The 19,690-nt window shown below is 44.9% G+C and overlaps 1 protein-coding gene across 6 annotated transcripts in view; it reads right to left on the bottom strand.

Moving 5' to 3' along the window:
- Positions 1 to 14,170, bottom strand: part of LOC126546228 (alcohol dehydrogenase [acceptor]-like) — a 73,962-nt gene extending 59,792 nt beyond the window's left edge. For all 6 annotated transcript variants that reach the window (XM_055062170.1, XM_055062169.1, XM_055062167.2 and 3 more), the window contains exons 1-4: positions 13,780 to 14,170; positions 12,471 to 12,581; positions 7,637 to 7,860; positions 5,611 to 5,794 (exon numbers count right to left, since the gene is read on the bottom strand). In XM_055062170.1, the coding sequence (XP_054918145.1) occupies positions 5,611 to 5,794; positions 7,637 to 7,860; positions 12,471 to 12,581; positions 13,780 to 13,798 (538 nt within the window). In that variant the 5' untranslated portion in view covers positions 13,799 to 14,170. The remainder of the gene's footprint in view (positions 1 to 5,610; positions 5,795 to 7,636; positions 7,861 to 12,470; positions 12,582 to 13,779) is intronic.
- Between the last annotated feature and the right edge of the window lie 5,520 nt (positions 14,171 to 19,690).

Below are 19,690 nucleotides of genomic sequence, written 5' to 3'. Positions count from 1 at the left end.
CTATGCTCGTTCTACTTATTTGTGAGTACCAACGCTTATCACAAAAATCATCTTCCAAAGCCTTATGAAACGAAACTGTAGCACAAAGACAACCAAGAAAACAAACTGGTAGCATTGTCCCCAGGCTTAAAAACGTGAGACAACTGATTACACGCCCAAACGTGTCACGCTGTCCCAAGTTTGTTCGCTTCATAGAAAATGAGAGATAAGAAAATTTTCTTCCTCAGCAATAAAAGCTTCATTAAACCAAGCAAAGAACGATGGTTGCAAGAGTCGGCGAGTTCATTTATCGATCGCTCATTTCCTGGTCCTTCTGGGAAACATTAAAATGAGCTCCTGTTCCTTCAAATCAATACGTATTTTGGTGTTCGTGGGGGAAAAGCAAATGTGTTCTCTTGGGCCCACGCACAGAAGCAGCGAAAGGAAGGACATGTAAATGTCAAAAGCATTCCTTTTTTTACCCAAAGGAGGGTAGAAAAACGCAGAGCTACTGTGCAGAAACATCGCTGAATAGTTGCTAACTTGAAATTAGGCTTACTTATTTGCCCTGGATATGCTTTCTTCCTTCCGCGCTTCTATTCAAGTAAAAAAAAATTGATCTTTTCTTTCATAATTTTACATGTTGTCAACATTTACTGGCACTTACAGATTGCTTCATCATGTGGTTTTGTTTTCAGAACATACAGTAATTTGCTAGTCTAGACAGTCATAACTGATTACACAATGAATAATTTCATTATGCATTTGATTGCGTGGTGAATAATCAAATTTATTTTGTCCTTCACCTCAGCGCAGCAATCGTACTCGGTTGCAGAAACCTAATGGCGACATTTGGGCGAGCGCTGTTACTGGCACTTACAGGTTGCTTAAAAATGTGGTTGTGCTTTCAGAACGTACAGCAATCTGCCAGTCTAGGCAGTCATAACTGATTACACAATGAGTGATTACGTTATACAATTGATTACACGATGAATAATCGGATCCATTTTCTTTTGCAGCTCTGTGCAGCAACCATACTCATTTGCAGAATCCTAATGGCGACATTTGTGCGACCGATGATTTTTAAAGATCGCCCAAGGCACTCTTAATTTCATAAACTCGGGAAAAGCACGTTAATTTGCAAATGCACTTCAGAGGAAACTTTACCTCGTGAGCACCTCAGTAAATAGATGGAAATGGAAAAATATTATGCAAAAAGAAGTGAGGCGTGCAGACAGGACACAAGAGTAGAGAAGTGGACAACACGAACGCCGTGTTGGTGTTCGCAATAGTTTGCAAGGCATCACCAGCACCGAACTTGAGGAGGTTTATTGTACTTCAAAAAAATAAGCGAGCTTCTAGTGAATAGGAACCTGATTTTTTTATTTAGGCCGTGGATTTTTCTACAAGAATTGTTGAAATTTTCAAAATAAAACAGAAATTCAAGTGTTAAATTTCGCCTCTGTAACTCAGTAATAGATAACAATATCGCATACTTGTAAGCTGCACATAAAGAGGCATCCAAGCGGACAGAATCGATGCGTAATGGACCAGTCGGTAATACATCACTGATTTGTAGGAACGACTTTAGTAACACCCTCGTAAACATTGTAACAATTTCACGTGAGCTCTATGCCACGCTTGTGAGAATAATCGATATTTTCAATTATTCGATCGAATTATGCTATTCGATATTCGCTTCGGTTCGAATTTGAAGTATTCGTAATTTGAAAATTATTCGAAACGAAGGAATGAATGTTAGATAACACGTGCGCTCCACAGTTCCGGCTTTGGTAAGAAAGTCGTATTGCCGTCGACATGGCTCGTGGCCAAGACAAGCCGAAGACGAACAATTACAGTTGCTGACTGTGCGCCAGCCAATTTTAGGACCTGCTCGATTATTCGAACATCCTTGCGGCACCGCCACCTTTCCTATCGAACTAATCTACAACGGCGACGGAAGTTTCGAACACCGCACGGTGTCTCGCTCGATTTTTTTCAACGTGATCCGCGCACACAGTGTTTGAAAAATGGCGGCTTTGAAAAAATTCGGTGCCATTCAGGTTGACCCCCGTACTCTCGCTTTCGTTGGCGATGTTTTGTTGGCTTTAGGAGAGCCGTACAGCCGCTGTGAATAGGTCTGCTTCGACTCAGCGTCAAACCACAATACTGAAGAAAAGGTAATACTCAATTCATGTATTCACAAAACTGTACTTGCGCTTGAATTGTTCGCACGAGCATACGCCACTCAATCGCGAGGATGGACATACAATCAGCGAAGGCGGCTGGCCAATGGCAAACAACACTTACGAACGCAAAGCTTCGTGAAAAGCTTCTCTGTACTGGTGGCTCTGTAAAATTGCTCATCTTGTGTTTTTGCATAAAGATACGCATAGAAATGCCCTGAAAAAAAAATAAAGAAAGATTACTTTCAGACATGAAACTGCATCCAATTCATTGCAAGGATCCTCATTTGTCCAGATTTTTCAATTATTTGCTGTTGCTTCAGTGTTTGATGTAATTACCAGAACTACTCGAACTAATCGCTTCGGGTTTATTCGACATTAAATTACTAATTACTAACAAAAAGATTGATACTTGCACAAACCTACCTTAATATGTATCGAATTTGTCTGCTTCAGATGCTTTACAGATGGAGCCGACAGAGCTGCGTTATCGGTGTTTGGTTCAGCGTTGTGATTTGTAAACTTCATCAACTTTTTTAAGCTTGCCGATTTTCGGTAATTTCTTAAAAAAGTGTGAGCTCCTAAATCAAAATTACATTTACTACAGTTGCTAGAGCTTAGCTCTCTGAAATGCAACAAATTTCATGCAAACCGGTCGAGCGGTTGTCTCATGTGAGCATTTGTGCGTTTTACCTGTATTTGAATAGGGAAATTGCAGTTGGCCCCGAGTTAAAGCTTCATCCTAACTGGCAATCAATGGCAGAAGTAGGATTTGTTCGAACATGGGGGCCAGTTTCTCAATAAGGATTTGCGCAAGCGCGTTTACTGTTGATGTTCTCTGCTAAAAGCCTTTTCACAAGTGCTCTTAATTTACTCGCAAAATTATCCCTAGAGCTGAACAATGCAAACACAGACGAAGGACAGATCTGGTTTATGAAGTTGGTTGTCCCATTTTCTAAGGCTGAGCGCAAAGGAAGGAGAATGGACAAGAAGTTACCGACAAGACGGAGTGTTGTCTTCTGTTTGTTTATTCTTCTCATTTGCCCTTGCCAAAATTATGTCTGTTAATTTTAACTTTTCACTTGAGCCCTTGCCGTGCCATAAATTTTGCTACATTCTACAACTACTGTGGTTGTTTGTCTTGAAAGGTACTCTTGATATTTAATCAACATTCATAACAGTCGTAAATAACTGACAATGGCGAGATAGAAGTCTAGTTCAAGCGTACTTTTGGCCTAATATAGCCATTAGCGCCATTCTGAATTTTGTGTTGCGTAATGTGAACAAGGTCCTCGTAGTAGAAAGTGATCCTAAAGGGGCCCCAAACGAGGGCCAACGAGTTAATGGTGCCCAGAAGCGATTATAACGGAGGCGAACTTGCGCGTTAATCTTGTAAACAATGTGACTGTACTACAGTGAACGGGAAGGGCACACTAACTGTATAGTCCATGCATTGTTTGAAGTAATTTTGGAGCCAAATTATAAAATATCTCCGAGAAGGAGGGGCAGTAGGATGTTGGCTCTAGGCAGATTTATAGCCTTGCTGGAACTGCCGGCACCGGGAGCGCCTTCTTGAAGAAGAGAAACCTGAAATCTCTAGGTGCGTTCTTCAGTGCTCCCTCATTCAAAGCTCATCGCAAGACTGGAGAACAAGGCAACACATGCAGACCCGCGGCGCCACATTTGACAGCAGAAGGCTGTTTCAACGCCTGGCCTCGAGCTTGAGCATAAGGTTAAAGCAACGGAAAGATGAGTAAAGTGGGAAGGATTTAGGATTTTAAACACAGGTGCAAAAGACATGAACCCCACAGAGAATAAAGAACGCCACCAGTGGCCGCGTTGTGCTTAAGGTTATATAGGGTTGTACGTTTTCGAAGTTTATTTTTGAGCTAACTCACAGGGTGTTTGTCGGAATTAGCATTTTAAAATAAATTCGTAGTTTTTCGGTGCGTTTCAATTTAGCATGTGGTTACATGCTCCAAAATCGGAGTTTTTCGGGCTTTATTGATTTCTTTCAAAATTTAGCAACTGTTCTCTAATACAAGGAAACATTGTTATTACTAAAAAGCTTTACTGAGCAACTGGTACCAGAATCATGGTCGCTGGTTACAGCTTGTAGTAATATGTACAAGCATATTTTCTAATATTCGCATCCGCAACTGTGACACGCTCCTTCTTGTTCACGGCATAGAACATAAGAGAACGTCTTTTCGACGTTCGCACTAGATACTCGCAACGCTTGGAGATACAATGCGCAACATGAAATGAGAGGCCAGTCGTGAGCATGCATGCATACGCCAGAACGCTATTGGCTCAACAATTTCTTTCGCATCATATGCCTGATACTGCAAAACGTCTGCCACAAGTGGGGGCACATAATTCTTATCCGGTGCAACTAGGACAAACAATAGAAAATAAGTCTCGGATGTAAGTCTCGAATCACTTTTTACGTTAGGGTTTATAATTTTCACTCAATGCCAGAAAGAAGCGCTGTTACCCTGCAGTCCACTGGCAACCTTCCTTTCGACAGCACGATTCCGCTTATCAATCACTGTGCGGTAGTACTTCCGAAAAGCAACAACAGCGCCCGATCGCTTTTGCTCCTCAACAATGTCAAACATACAATAAAGAAAATCAAATTTATTATAGACGGAAAGCACAGCAACCTCTACTTCGGTATCAAACCATCGCTTCGTTTGAGAGCGAATCTTAAGCCTAGACAGCTACAAAATTTGACAAATAAGCCTAAAAATTAAGCTTAGTGGTGCCTCCCACCACCCCGTCACAAAGGAGACGCTCCTAGCATTTATCCAGGAGGGGTCTGCGCATGTTCAAGGCGTGTTCTGGCAAAGACGAAAGCACGCGCAGCGTGGTCGAATAGGAGCTTGAGATACAGGAATATAATCTAAACCAAGGAAACTCGCTTAGAATATGTTTTGCATCTCCAACTAGGTTTGTTGGCGTGTGGCGTGCAACTTTTTTCTAATGATGCCATGTATTAAGGGGTTCGCGGTGAAATGCATGGGCAAGTCTGAGGAAAAAATGCCATTCTGGATTATTTTAAGGCTACAGTCCCTTAGAATCGGAGTTTTAAGAATAATTCTGAATTCGATAGAAACGTTACCGGCCAGGGTTTTCCCAAGTGTTTCAGATTTATCCGAAAAAGCAGAACCCTAGTTTTATCGCCAGAAAAGCGTATAGCAACAGCAAGGAGCCGCATGAACACGTCGCTGGAAAACGTTAGCGAGGAAGAATCTGCAGCTGCTATCGGTGCCACGGGGCTTTTATTTGGAAGCCGTTTAGTATTTTAAGTTCTCGTTTTCCCCCCTTCACTTTAGAAAATAAGAAACATGCGTATTCTAAGTAAGAACAGTGTGTAGTAAATCTCCTAGGTGTATGGCAATAAACAGAGCGCGGCCGAATGGCATGCGACTATCGCGTATACCGTGTCCGTCACCAACTGGGAACTCCAGCTTGCGGTAGAGGGCGGCCACGCGTTCAGCCCGGAATCCGCACGTCTTGCAGCGTCGATTCCACTCTTCCCAATCCTCAGTGGTGGGTCTGGAGTGGATCATGCAGTAGAGGTTGGAGCTGCCGCCTAATGCTTTCCCACGGGGCCACCGCAAACTCTGCGTTCAATTGCGATCGTCCGCTGAGGAGTGTTGACGTTCGACTTGGTTCGTAAGAAATAATTTGGATTGTTTGAGAGAGAGACGGGGAGAGTACGTGGGACACACACAAGCGCTAAGAATAGCAAAACCCTCCTTCCGTGCGAAAATTAATCAAACGCAAAGAATGTTCCTTGAGAAATGAGGCAGCCCGCTTTAACGGGATTTTTGAAGGAACTTCCTAACAACGGGTATACGTCGACACCTTCGGTGACGCACTGGGCTTCCTCAGCTTCAGGTGCCTGCCATGATAGCCGTTTGAACCAACGAGAGCGGCTCCACCGTCGAGTGTTTCGACTCAATCGCGAACTTAGGATAAAGGCAGAGCAAGCGGCTCAGGTGACGCGGTTAGTTGTGTGCGTGTCCGTTAGTGCACCTAGACAATCATAAGTCTGCGGAGGCGTTTAGGTTTAAAAAGCATGAAGAGCTTGCACTTCAAACGAGGCGTCTCGCTTACATGCCAGGCCATTTTGTGCAGTGGCACCGACTCACCGTTGCTCACTCACCGACGCTCACCGTTGTTATTCTATCTATCTATCTATCTATCTATCTATCTATCTATCTATCTATCTATCTATCTATCTATCTATCTATCTATCTATCTATCTATCTATCTATCTATCTATCTATCTATCTATCTATCTATCTATCTATCTATCTATCTAATAATAATAATAATAATAATAATAATAATAATCCAAAGTTGTGTCATTTGGGTCATTGTTCTAAGAGTAATCAAAATGAGTTCTATCTTCGCGGATGACATTGATATTTGTTTAGCTAAAGTGACTAGACTATTCACTTGGCTAAATGACTCAATTAAGCAGTTTTACGGCTTGTGCGGTCGTTTCCGAGGTTAACACCGGTACTGTTTCGGGTATTGACATTATTGCGAAGGAATCATCTGTTTATTTGTACTGTGAGGGCCACCCTCACAGTACAAATTAAACAGATGATTCCTAAAGGATCTAACTTAAGAGAACGCGTTACCATGGGAACTATATCTCAATATATTATAAATGAGATATCGTTTTGTTCAGCGTCCTGTTAACTTAATTCAATGAGGTATGTTGAATGTAATAAAAAATATTAAAATGTACCAAGTGTTGGCAGATCTCCTTTTATTTAAGCCAACAACTGTTTTACGGACGCTGCAGGAAGTTGAAAATTTTCGACACATAACTTTGTAGCCTTGGTACTCAGCAATAAAAAAGGATGTATATTGTAAACTGCATTTATTGGGACTTCTAAAGCAAACAAAACTCATATGCTACGCTCCGAAGTACAGAACAAATTGTGAGTAGGTTCTTTGTAGAACTCGCGTAAACAACATTATAATTTGACCCAAGCTGTAAGGTAATAAGTCATATTTGTTCTCTTTGGGCTACCCAAAAAATAATTTACAGTAACGTGAGATCTTTTTTGGGGGCACATTTACGGAGCTGTAAACTTAATGCTTCCACAGTCTTTATTTGCCCATTATTGGTCACTTTTTGCAGCAACTCTGTGGCCCTATACCGCAATTATCTATCCAGCAGTAGATATATTTAGCATTGCAGAAAATTGAATTCAAATCTTTTTAACGGATATTAAATGGAAGCCGTCTTACGTTTCTCATATACTTAAAAATTGGACATCAGAGTTGGCTCCCGTCTAAAGCTTCCTCTTGAATGGCATCAACGAAACAATAATCGAGCTCTAATGAAGAAAGAAAAAAAAAACGCGGAGATGTTTGCAGAGATGTGTTAAGTTAAAAAAAGAAGTGGACAGCATTTTCTCCTGTCGTTGGTCGGTAAGGGCTACCTGGTTGTAGTAGCACTGTAGAGCGTCTTTCTGCGGCGCCGTCACGAAGTGCCAGTCAATGGAGGTCGCTTGTAGCGCCAGAGAGAGCAGTGGCACAGAGGCGTACCACGGAGCTTCGCCGCGGCCAGCTTCCACAAGCAGAACTTGCGCCGGACTACCGTCCACCCCGACTGCGCCGTCCAGAAGCCGTCGAGCCAGCACGGAACCGGCTGTTCCCGCTCCCACTTCGGAAGTGTGCAGACGGGTGAAAATGAACGAACAAGCCAGATTACTCAAAAAAAAAACAAGCTAACAAAAAACAAACAAGAAAGTCACAGTTTCGCCCGAAAAGTGAAGCATCGATTGCGACAGCAAATTAAAACAGCTATACGCAGTAAGGATAGTAGTTTTATCGGCTGTATAAACTCGTAAACATTCGCTTACTAGCTAAATTAACAACATCGCATCACGCCCGCAGCGGCAAACATAAACACATCTCACTAGATGAGCGCGGACACTCGCTGTGAACACGCTGGCTTGAGGAGGAGCCGCAGAAGCAGCGAGCGAATTGACCTTCATGCTGCCCCTCGCTCAAACGCGAACTAAGCGGCGACAACACAGCGCACACGAATCTGCGAGCCCTCGGCGCACTATAGACTGTACTCATCGCAGATCGCTTTCAAGCTAGGGCTCGCGCAGCTTACTGTGCTCATGGCAGATCACTTTCAAGATCAAGCGCGCGCGGCCGCGCCATACACAGCCGCCGCCGGAGTAGAAGGCCGTCTTTCACTTGCTCCTAATTCTGTGGTTCGAATAAGACGGTGAATTGGGGAAATCACTGATGACATGAATGGCCGCGAACTGACAATGCTTTTGTTTGTAAGCGCTGTTTGACATTCCCAGGCCACATTCGCAAATATTGTCATGTGGTCGTGACAATATTTGTTCATCATGTTCACTACAAGGCTCATCGCTGCGCGTGAACCACTCCATAGCGTGTAAGCTTCTTAGCAAATGCAGGCTCGGAGTGTAGTGCACGTCGCATTTCTGGTTAACATCCCTGCCTTCTCTTTTTCTTTCCTCCTCCTACAATGATTGTCATGTATAATAGTTAGTAACAGGAAGTTTTACAGGCATCTTGTGCAGCGTATGCATCCTAACCTGCAGGAACCGTATCGCGCCAGAGCCCGCATTAAATAAACTAGCCCTACGTCAGAACCATCCGCGATTGGACATCGCCGCGGCGGACGTCTTGATCCCATTGATCGCTATCCTGAGCGGCGGGCACCCGAACGCCAGCCAATCAGCAAATTTATTACAGAACAGAGGTTTTGTGTGTACGGTTCGGCGATGATTATAGCGAGTCAGAAAAGGTTTATAAACATGCACATGGGAAGGCGGTGATTTCATGGACGTAATTATTCCATGCAACTTGAAGCTGTCAATTATGTATGTAGAGGGCCGATAATAAATACTTCAGCGGTTCAGTTATAGGTAAAGTATGGTTAAGAAAAGGCGCAAGGGCAGCTTTCCAAAATCTGTTCGTTCATAAGCGCTTATTCTGATTGGTCGGCCCTTCGCTAATAATACGTTCGCTGATTTTAATGCGATATCAATTATATGGACACTCCAAACGCATTTCTGCCGCTGTTTCTGTATAACGTCCAAGGGCGATAAAATGGTCGCCGCGCGCCGTATGCTGTATGCGAGAGTGAAAGCGGGTGAAGGTGAGCCGGCAATCGCCGCTCAATCTCGCGCACGGAAGGTAGGAAAGCGGGGAGGAAGCAGCCGTCTTCCGTCGCGCGCGAGGCTCCAGAGGGAGGCGAGGGGGTGGGGAGGGGGTTCTCGTCCGGGCGGCCCGGGCGGCCGCACGCTCCGTCTTGGGCCGCTGTATCTTGAAGGCCACCTCCGACGGGTGCAGAGTCTGCCGTGCGCTGTGTTTTTGCGGCTTAGGTCGCGTTGATGCGAGAGGCAGCACGAAGATCTATTGACTCGCTTCTGCTGCTGCCGCGCCACCTCACTCCAGCACGTTGACAGCGAGTTTTTACGGTCATCGAGTGAGTTGTGTTCTTGTTTGCTTGTGCGTGTGTGACACTATGCTTGTTAATTTAATTAGTACGCTTATGTTTGCAAGTTTATACGGCCAATAACACTACTATCCTTATTTCGTATAGCTGTACACTAATTTGCTATCGCAATCGATGCTTCGCTTTCGGCTGAAACTGCGACTTCTTTCTTCTTACGAAGATAATTAGCGTAAGGATCGCTTCGTGAATACGGGCCCCCCTGAATAATTTGGGAGTGTTTGCTTTAAAAATTCGAATTATTCCTTTCACGCAAGACATTTTCCGGAGGGCAAACGGGGACGTTAAGTATACAACGCCTGAATCCGTTACGTTTTCGCTCATCTTGATCTAGCGGTTAGCGTATTGGTTAGCGGCGAAAGAGAGGCTATGGCGTTGCACTTTTGGCCCGTATACACAAAAATGTTCTTACACATAAATTGAGCATAAAAGCAGGTGCCAGCCAATCCTGATGTTGAACATATTGTTAACGAAGGCGGGGGGCAAACGGCGGAAAGCACTTACGAACCAATGGCTTTGTGTAGTCGCTCCCTGGGCCTGCGTATTCACCAAAACGTTCTTATGCAAAACTGTTCGTAAAACCATACCCCAGCCAATTGTGAAGCCGGACATAATATTGGCCGATGGTGGAGAGCCCTCACGCACGAAAAGCTTAGAGAATTCGGCCCCTGGGCACGAGGTCGCGGGTTTGATCCCTAGCGTGGCGGCCGCATTCAGTGGGCGCATATACCCGCCGTGGTTGCTCAGTGGCTATGGTGTCGGGCTGCTGAGCACGAGGTCGCGGGATCGAATCCCGCGACCTCGTGCTCGTGATTTAATTTATTTTCAGTGGGGGCATAATGCCAAAACACTCGTGTACCGTGCTTTGGATGCATGTTAAGGAATCCCAAATTGTCAAAATTAATCCGAACTGTTCCACTACGGCGTCCCCGTGCACTGTACATTCTTATGGACTTTAAACGCCAAGTTTAGTCAAAGCTAGACATAGTGGGGTTTAACGTCCCTACACTGGTGCAGTGGGTTATGAAGGACGCCGTAGCAAGGCAGTTCGGGTGAATTTTGAAAATGTGAGATTCCTTAACATGCACCCAAACCACGGTACACGAGCTATTTCTCAATAAGCCCGCATCGAAATGCGCCCGGCGCATTCGAATGGGAAAGGAGTCGTTTGGTTATACCGGTCTAGAATATTTTTTTTTCCACATGCAATCACGCTTGTCGGAAAAACTGCCACATGGATTAGAAAAACAGATTCAAAAGAAAATGGTTGGAGATCAATCAGACACACTTACCGCGGAATAGGGTAACATAGATTGAAATTTACTTGGTGTATTCTTTTCTTGGAGGGGGTTTATTTTCGAGGAGAATTGAATATTACAATTTCAAGAAATTATAAGGTATTAATTTCGAGTTGAATACTGAATATTTTTGTCTACATTTAGCACTAGAAAAAGCTATATCAAGTGGAAATGTGGCAAGAATGATCTATTTCCTTCAACACCTACAATGATTTTTGGAAGCGCGTTCAACTTGGCAACTTGTAAATCCGCAGAAAACATGAAAAGCCACCGCCACTCCTGGTTGGCTTAAAATGGGCTCTTTTGAAGCAGCTGGTCGGGAATGTACTGTGTATGCATTGACGCTTTTGAAGAAAGACAAGATCTAGTAATCCAAGGCAAACTTGGGAAAATATCTGACCTTATCCGAACAAATCCAATATCTAATCCTCGAAGCAAATACCTTGACACACCGACTCAAAACAAATGTATTCGATTTGACATTTTGCGTATCGCACACCCCTGGAGAGAGAAAGAGATAGATTCATTATAAGCAAGAAGCAAAGAAGTCGGCTTGAATCAGTGTGTTCTATATAGCCAGTTACTCAGCGTCGAGATAAAGAGAGGGAACAGAAGAAAATACAAAACACAGAGACTGACGTTGATGACAAACCGGAAAAATAAGATGATGAATATGAATAAAAATAAGACTGAACAGACTTCTTACAGTCTCATATCAGCTTCATCGGACCTCCGAAAACTCAGAATGGTCTTCATGGGCTAGAACTTACTAGAGGTTTTATATACTTTAAAGAGATTCATCTCTTGATAGATACTTTTGGAACACGTTCTCTGTCAGACGGCGTGTTTCAATCTAGGTCAACGAGTATTTTTGTAACAGTAGTTTTTGTATAATGCTGTCCTTCAAAGAGCATGTTTCAAAAATACATAGCAATTTGTCTGAAATGTTCTCCAAGCACAATCGCAAAATTTACCTCAGACGTGTAGATGTAAACCTCTGATGAAAGCCACACCTGGAACCAATAACTGAGCAGTTTCGACTGCCACAGATCCTCAATCATATTGACTGCAAATAAAGGATAAAGTGCTTGCTACGTTCTGCGCATGTTCTATTTGTCTATATATTGCCACGGGTTGCCGTGAGTAAACCAGTTGAAAGTTACCGCCCGTGTCGTTTTTGTGTTTTCTTCCGCTATCCCCGTTTTTATTTGCGGTCGATGTGATATGCCACCGATCCTTAATTGCAATAGATTGAACTCAAGTTAGATGCTTTGATGACGGGCACCGCCGTGCTACTTTTTCACCAGGTCGCCTAGTTTACGGACTGGCCGCGCAGTGATCTACGTCGCTGTATCTACGTCGCTGAATCGAAGGTCGAAAATTCCGAAATACGCAAGTGGGTATGACTAACCTTAAAACTTGTAGTTGTAACTGAATTTAGATTCGGCGAAATCACTGCATGATCAACCATACCGACGATGTAGTCGTACTCGGGATCTGGAGGCATTCGTATGTCCTGGCAGCGCCGAAGGTGATGCCACAACACCGCTGTCGCGATGCACACGAGGTTCAGCGCCACAAGCTCTGCGGAGAACGTTAATGCAGCGGTTAAGAGTTGACACTAAGCAGTTCGAACATTTCAGCAAACATAGCGTACATTTTTTGCGGTGATGCAGTGACGAAAAAAGTGTGATTTTTCTTGCAACGCTTCTCTATAGCGACAACGGAAGAAGATAAATGCGTGATAATACGAAATAGTAATTAAAATGTACTGATATTTTTGTTAATTGCTCAGGTACAGGTGTTGTAATTTTGGATTCGAAGGCAGCCAGCCTGTCAGTGTTCAAGATATCGCAGTTCAGCAGTAATCCTCAGGCAAGCTTCAACTTTGCCGCGAAATGCATCACCGAGACGCTTGAGCCGAGGTTGAAATCACAGATTCGCGTGAAGCGCTGGCGTATAGAATCGCATGTTTTGGGAATGAATATATGGAAGCTTGCACCAGTCCGATGATTACAAGTAAATGCATACGCCTTAAACAGTGGTTGGCTTCATTTTTTACGATATAATGTGGGCCTAAAACTAATAGTGGAGATATTGACTGACTGATGTCAGGTGATCAGTTTAATGATCACAACAAACGGATGAAGGAAAGCTTTAGCTAGTAAACTTGCATATTAAAAGGGAACAGCGTGAAGCGACGAGGTAGAGACGGAAAAACAAACAGGGCAAGCGTGGAACTCACAACCAAACATTTTTTTTTTTATTTTGAAATAGCATGATAATATATACGCACACATTCCACAAACATAAAAACAAAATCAGAATATTTCACGTGTCAGCAAAGAAAACAATTAAGAGGAAGCTTTACATCAGGAGCTCCTATATAGATATATCGGAACGGAGATTGTGTTTCTAGCCATCCGCAGTACAAAATTGCGTGAGGTGTGTTTCATTTTGACGAAAGTTTAGAATATACCGACTCTACGCAGAAGACTTTATTCCATCATCAATGTTCTTAAAAAATCACTTAATATCGCAAAATTAAAAAAAGGGAACTCAGGCATTAAGTTGATAGGAATAAACCTTTCCTGATACGCACTCGATATCAGTAAGAAATTCGCTAAAGAATGCTTAGAGATTCAGGAACGCTTCAGGCTTAAAATGCGCAGAGAGCACAATGAATACCGCACAGACGAGTGAAAGTAAACAGGTCGGCACTGCCATAAGCCGCAATGGACAAATAATCGGGAATTTCGGACGGTATGAGTGAATCACCTACCTTTTTTACCGAACCTCATGTTTTTTCAGTGAGTCCAAATCTTTCCCCACGGTCCTCAGATTTGCGGTGCACACTCTGTAGCTCAGGCCGATCAGGCTCCAGCTAACAACTGCGGGCTGAACCTCTCCTCGAAGTCATAGAGAAAAAGAAGTATCCCGTCACTGCAGCCGTCTTGCGCCATACACCGCTTTTCGGGATTCACGGACGCGAAGCACGGGCGCAGTAGCGAAGACCCCGACAGGGACGCCGGTGGCACCCGCTGACTCAAGAGTATGCAGCCAAACGCGATTAAGATGCGTAGGGCTTCCTTTGTTCAATGTGGGCATGCTTCTTCTCTGCAACAAAGCAGCGGCTACGGCCAGCACGAAACCACTTTCTGTCTCGCCGGTAGCCCTGAGCGATGCATAACTGACGTAACGCGGTCGCCTCCTCGCACAGTGTTTACAACTTGTTTTCATAGCCTCCCGTCGAGTGCAATGACGAGATTAATAAAAGGCTCCAGGATGCACCCTTCTCTCTCCAAGGCCGTTCGGGCGCCCCTATAGAAGCAAAGGGGTGTCGTCAACTGAGGGCGAGTTAGCGCTTGGCGCTGAACGGCTTCCCATGCAGCGGGCGTCGGGCCAGTTAAGATGAATTAAGGCCACTTAAGATGCGCTGGTACGGGCGTAGTTTACACCGTCCACAAATGTAACCCATTTTCAAGTCGTCTGACTATGTTTTGAATTGGACAGAAAGCTATATTCAGTTCTTGCAGCTTGTCTATTTTCACGCGTGCACTGTTTTACTTTTTTTGCCGGTGACAGTTTTCCACGGATTATCACCGTTATTGCCTTATCGCTGGACGCAACATTGCCACTACTATGCGTATCTGAAATTTCTTGAATACTGTTGCTGATTTTATAGCGGAAGAGTCTTGTCTAGCCTCATTAGGCACGCAACGAGAATGGTGTCGTAGGTTCTCGTATGTATGCGAGCCCCAACGATTACTCTGGAAATACAACGAAGCATGTATGAAAAGCGGATGGACTTGACCCGTCGTTTCACTTTCGACGACCAACAATTCTGTTCTCATCAATCGTTCTCATTTAAGCGTACGGCTTTCTGGGCACAACTTTGCCTAATGAAGACTCAGATTATTTTCTGTTCTTTCTTTTTTTCGAAAGTTTGCCCAACGGCATAAACGATTAAATATGCAAATGCAGGCCGGTTTCTGTCATGTACATCAGCAGCGCTCGATGGTTGGTCCCACGGAGCCTAGAATCATAGTCCGGAGGTCTTCTTGGTTGAAGGCTCACTGCCTGCATATATATAGCGTCGTAGGTTCTGGTCTAGGCGAGGGCATGCCCACAGTAGGTCCTTGATTGTAGCTGCGGAATGCTGGAGTTGGGCAATAGGAGCAGGTATCCCCACGTGGTCCACGGAGATGTCGTGGTCAGGCATAAGTGACCAATGGGGTAAGTGCTGCCCCCCCCCCCCCCCCCCCCTCTACCAGAGCCTCAGCAACGCCACCTCCTCCTGTAGGTAATGCCACCTGGGAGGTTTTAACTACAAGGAGGCATTAAATCTCCTCGGCGGAGAATCTCTTTGCGGTAGAGGAAATCTCCCTGAGTGTCACTCGGGAAAGACGAGGGTGGCGATATGGGCTTGTTGGTCGGTCATCATTGAAAGGTATCTGAATAGCGAAAAAAAAAGACATGAGAAGAAATGAGGGCGAAGACAAGCGCTAACTATTGTCTATTGTAATTTAAATAATTGCTTTCATACCGCCATGTACGTAAGTGTATCTTCATGGTTGATATCGCTGTGCACGTGGTTGTTTGGGGGTATAAGTATGACCGATCCCGGAATTAAATTTTCGTTGTTGATAGTTAGCGCTTGTCTTCGTCTTCGTTTCTTCTTGTGTGCTTGTTTTGTTGCGCTGTACAGATACCTTTCAATGGTACCTTTCACTTGAGAAAGGTGGGTCCAAAGTAGGTGGTAGGCCACTGTGGGTAGCGGCGTCGGTTGTATATGAACAGAAAGAGTGTCCCGTGGAATACACTCTCTTCGAAGCTGACCGGGCGCCTGTGTAGTCATGCGGTGTATTTCGTTTGCCACAGGGTGGGCATCGTATAATTTCCGAATTTCCTTTTTGTTCGAACTAGAGTCTGTGCGTATTATCATAACCGATGTCGGTGACGCGGAAGCATCTGTCACCAAGTGTGTTGCAACTCGTAGGGGCAAAAGTTTAGCACTGACGATTGAACCAGTATTCTCAGGCGGACATAATTGACACTTACAATTGGGAGCCCAAGCACCACGGTATATCTAACCACTTGCTTGTCCGTGCAGCTCGCATCCGCATAGGACACAAGTGAGCCTGTCGGGATTGCGGCATTTGCGTCTTTTATGTGGCGCCTTAAGGCGGCTGATGGACAACGGACCGGATTTCGGAGGCGGCCGATGAGTTTGTTGTCCGTGAGTTGCTGGTGGCTCCAAGGATGAAGGGTGTCCACCTAGTGTGCTGAGAGGGAAACTGCACGGCCCATGTGTACTTTAACAAGTGATCAGGTTGGAGAAAGTATAGTTTGAGAGTCCGGTCTTGATGCCGTTGATGGATTAAGTCGTCAATGGTGTTTAGTTGCGCCGGCCTCAATTGTAGGGATTAATCTTTACGTGGGATAAGTTCTGCAGTAGGAAATAACCGTTTTCTTTTTGCCTTTCTTACTGCCGCGGTGCAGGTTTGTCCTAATGAGGATAAATGTAAGAAATGAAACTGTGAGCGGAAGTATAGGCCCCTACATAAAGGCAATTCTAGCCTGTAGCGCAGGAAAGCAACGTGTAAGCTGAAATTAAAATAACCTAAAATGAACACCGGAACGATAAAAGCGCTATGAATTAGCGCGAAACAGATGCAATGATGCAAAAGGATAAAAAAAAAACATTGCGCAGGAACCACCGACGAGGATTGTCAATGTAAGCGAATAGCCTGAACGAACGAATGAAGGAGCGAATAAGAGCGAGTGAGAGAGCGAGAAAACGAACGTTTTCCTTGCCCAGTGCAACCACCGACCCTCTACCGCCCACCGACCACCGACCAACCACGAAAACGCCCGAAAGGGCCAAGGAATGCTATTCGCTTTAATAAACGACAGAAGCGGCTCAAGTGCTATTTTTTGTCTTTTTGTTCCTTCTCCCCACCGTCTTCTTGGCTCATTCCCTATAACGTTCAAGTGACATTATTTAAGGAGCATGCAAGCGAGTGAGCGCAGTAGAGACTACCACTACTCGATGTACACGGTTCCTATACAATATATAACTGTCGGAATGATTAGGTCACTTATACTGCCCGAAAGCATTTTGTGTAGTACTGTTTGAATTGCGACCTTTAACATCGGAAGCAAAAATTATTAATGGGGTTAGCATTCTTGAGAAACTTCACCCATTTTCGTTATGTATGTATGTAATGTATGTATGTATGTATGTATGTATGTATGTATGTATGTATGTATGTATGTATGTATGTATGTATGTATGTATGTATGTATGTATGTATGTATGTATGTATGTATGTATGTATGTATGCACTTATGCATGTGATACAACCGTGTATAACTTTTCGACGCATGCTCTTCCATAAAAAATATTTAAAATGTAACTTTCTCTTCTTCTTCTTCTTCTGCTTCATCAGTCTGTTTTATGTCCACTGCAGGACGAAGGCCTCTCCCTGCGATCTCCAATTACCCCTGTCCTGCGCCAACCGATTCTAAATAGTGCCCGCAAATTTCCTAATTTCAACGCTCCACCTAGTCTTCTGCCGTCCTCGACTGCGTTTCCCTTCTCTTGGTACCCATTCTGTATAACCCTAAGGGTCGAACGGTTATCTAACCAGCGCATTACATGACTTGCCCAGCTCCATTTTTTCTCATCCGCACTGCAAATGAAAAGCTTTTAGCTCTAGGGCTCCACAACACTCTTGAGGAGATTATTGAAGCAGTGAGGATCTCGCAGTATGAGAGACTTGCGGGAAGCCCTACGGGCAGGAAAATCCTAGCTAGGCTGGGCATAAACTATGAGGGGCAAGAAGGCATCAAAGTCGACCTGCCGCGAAGCGTGCGGAATCGACTAATAATCCCACCACTACCTCAAAACATGCACCCAATCCATCACAAGGAACGCAGAGAGAAACGGGCGGAGGCTCTTGAGAAGCGTTTCAAAAACTCGAAGGACGTGCTCTACGTTGATGCTGCAGACTATGGCAACGGCCGCATGGCGCTAGCTGTAGCGAGCGCTGAAACTAGATTGATAGCCAGTGGCACAGTTCCAACGGATTGCTCTCAGATTGGAGAAAAATCTGCCATAGCACTTGCAATTGCAAGTACTTCAGCCAAAATTATAGTCAGCGACTCTAAGGTTGCGGTGATGAACTTTGCCAGAGGCAGAATTTCTCCCGAGGCGAACAGAATCCTGCAGACCTGCAGAGATAGCAGGAAAATTGAAATAATCTGGGCACCTGCGCACGCCTCCCTCGCTGGGAACGAGGCGGCCCACGAATTAGCTCGAGGACTTACATTCCGAGCTGGTGGGCTAGCCGAAGGCTTCACGGGGCGAGACCGCTTAGTGTGCTACAGAGAGATCACACAACACTACAGACTAGGGCGGGTTAAATATCCTCCGGCTGATGCATCCTTAAACAAGAGCCAGGCCTCCACTTGGCGTCGCCTGCAAACCAACTCGTTTCCAAGCCCGGTGTCGTGCAGCCTCTACTACCCGGGTCAGTACTCCAGCCAGTGTAAGCTATGTAAAGCCAGGGCTAATCTTAATCACATTCTGTGGGAATGCCCACAGGCTCCCTCTGAGGGAAGGATAAAGTCTTTAGAGCAATGGGAGACCTTATTACTCAGCTCCGATCCGGAGATTCAACTGAAGACCGTCCAACTGGCCGAAACCGCCGCTAGGGTCCAAGGACTCCTGGCCGTCGTCTAGGTGGGAAGGCTTAAAGCCTTCCCTACATCTGTTGGACAAATAAAGTTTTACAATCCAATCCAATCTTGATGTGAATTAGAATATCGTCTATACTCGTTTGCTCTCTAATTTAACAGCTTTCTTTCTGTCTCTTAACGTGCATGCATAGCAATCTTCGTTCCATCGCTCCTTCCGCGGTCCTGAACCTGTTCTCAAGCTGCTTTGTCAATTTCCAAGTCTCTGCCCATCTGTCAGCACTGGTAAAATACACTGATTCTACACCTTCCTTTTCAATGATAACGGTAAGCTCCCACTCAGGAGCTGACAATGCCTGCTGTATGCGATCCAACCCATTTTTATTCTTCTATGAATTACCTTCTCATGATCAGGGGTCCCTGTGGTTAATTGACCTAGGTAAACGTACTCCTTCACAGACTCTAGAGGCTGACTGGTGACCCTGAACTCTTGTTCCATTGCCCGGCTATTCATCATTATCTTTGTCTGTATCTTTGTAATGTTTCTTATGCTGGGTGGAATTGAACCTGCGTCGCATAAGCACAACAGCCCTACGTGCGATTTGGCGCTGCGCCACGAACGCGCTCGGAACAATTGCGCATGACATCGAGGGAACAGTTCTCAGCGGTCGTGCGCGCCGGCGCGCCACGCATTTCGGAGCCCGCAGGCAGAGTTCGCGGCGGCGCCTCTGGATAGCCCAGCGCGTCAAGGGTGAAACGCTAGAGGGAATCAAGGCTACAGTGCACGCCTCATATGTGACGCTTTTCGGTGGTGGCGATACGTGTATCGCTACACTGCTTGAATGCAAATCGCGTTTACGTCGATATTCATCGTGAGATGAGCTTTCTCGCAATTTTGTATTTTATTCAGCCGTTCCGTACGTCTATATACCTTGCCACGGTTATGGCTTACAACTAGCTTCTGTTGGTAGCGTTTCTAAGGTGCATAGCTA

The sequence above is a fragment of the Dermacentor andersoni genome, chromosome 1 (assembly GCF_023375885.2).
Source record: "Dermacentor andersoni chromosome 1, qqDerAnde1_hic_scaffold, whole genome shotgun sequence".
In the NCBI taxonomy this organism is placed as follows: Eukaryota; Metazoa; Arthropoda; class Arachnida; order Ixodida; family Ixodidae; genus Dermacentor; species Dermacentor andersoni.
This window is presented reverse-complemented; position numbering and strand designations above follow the sequence as displayed.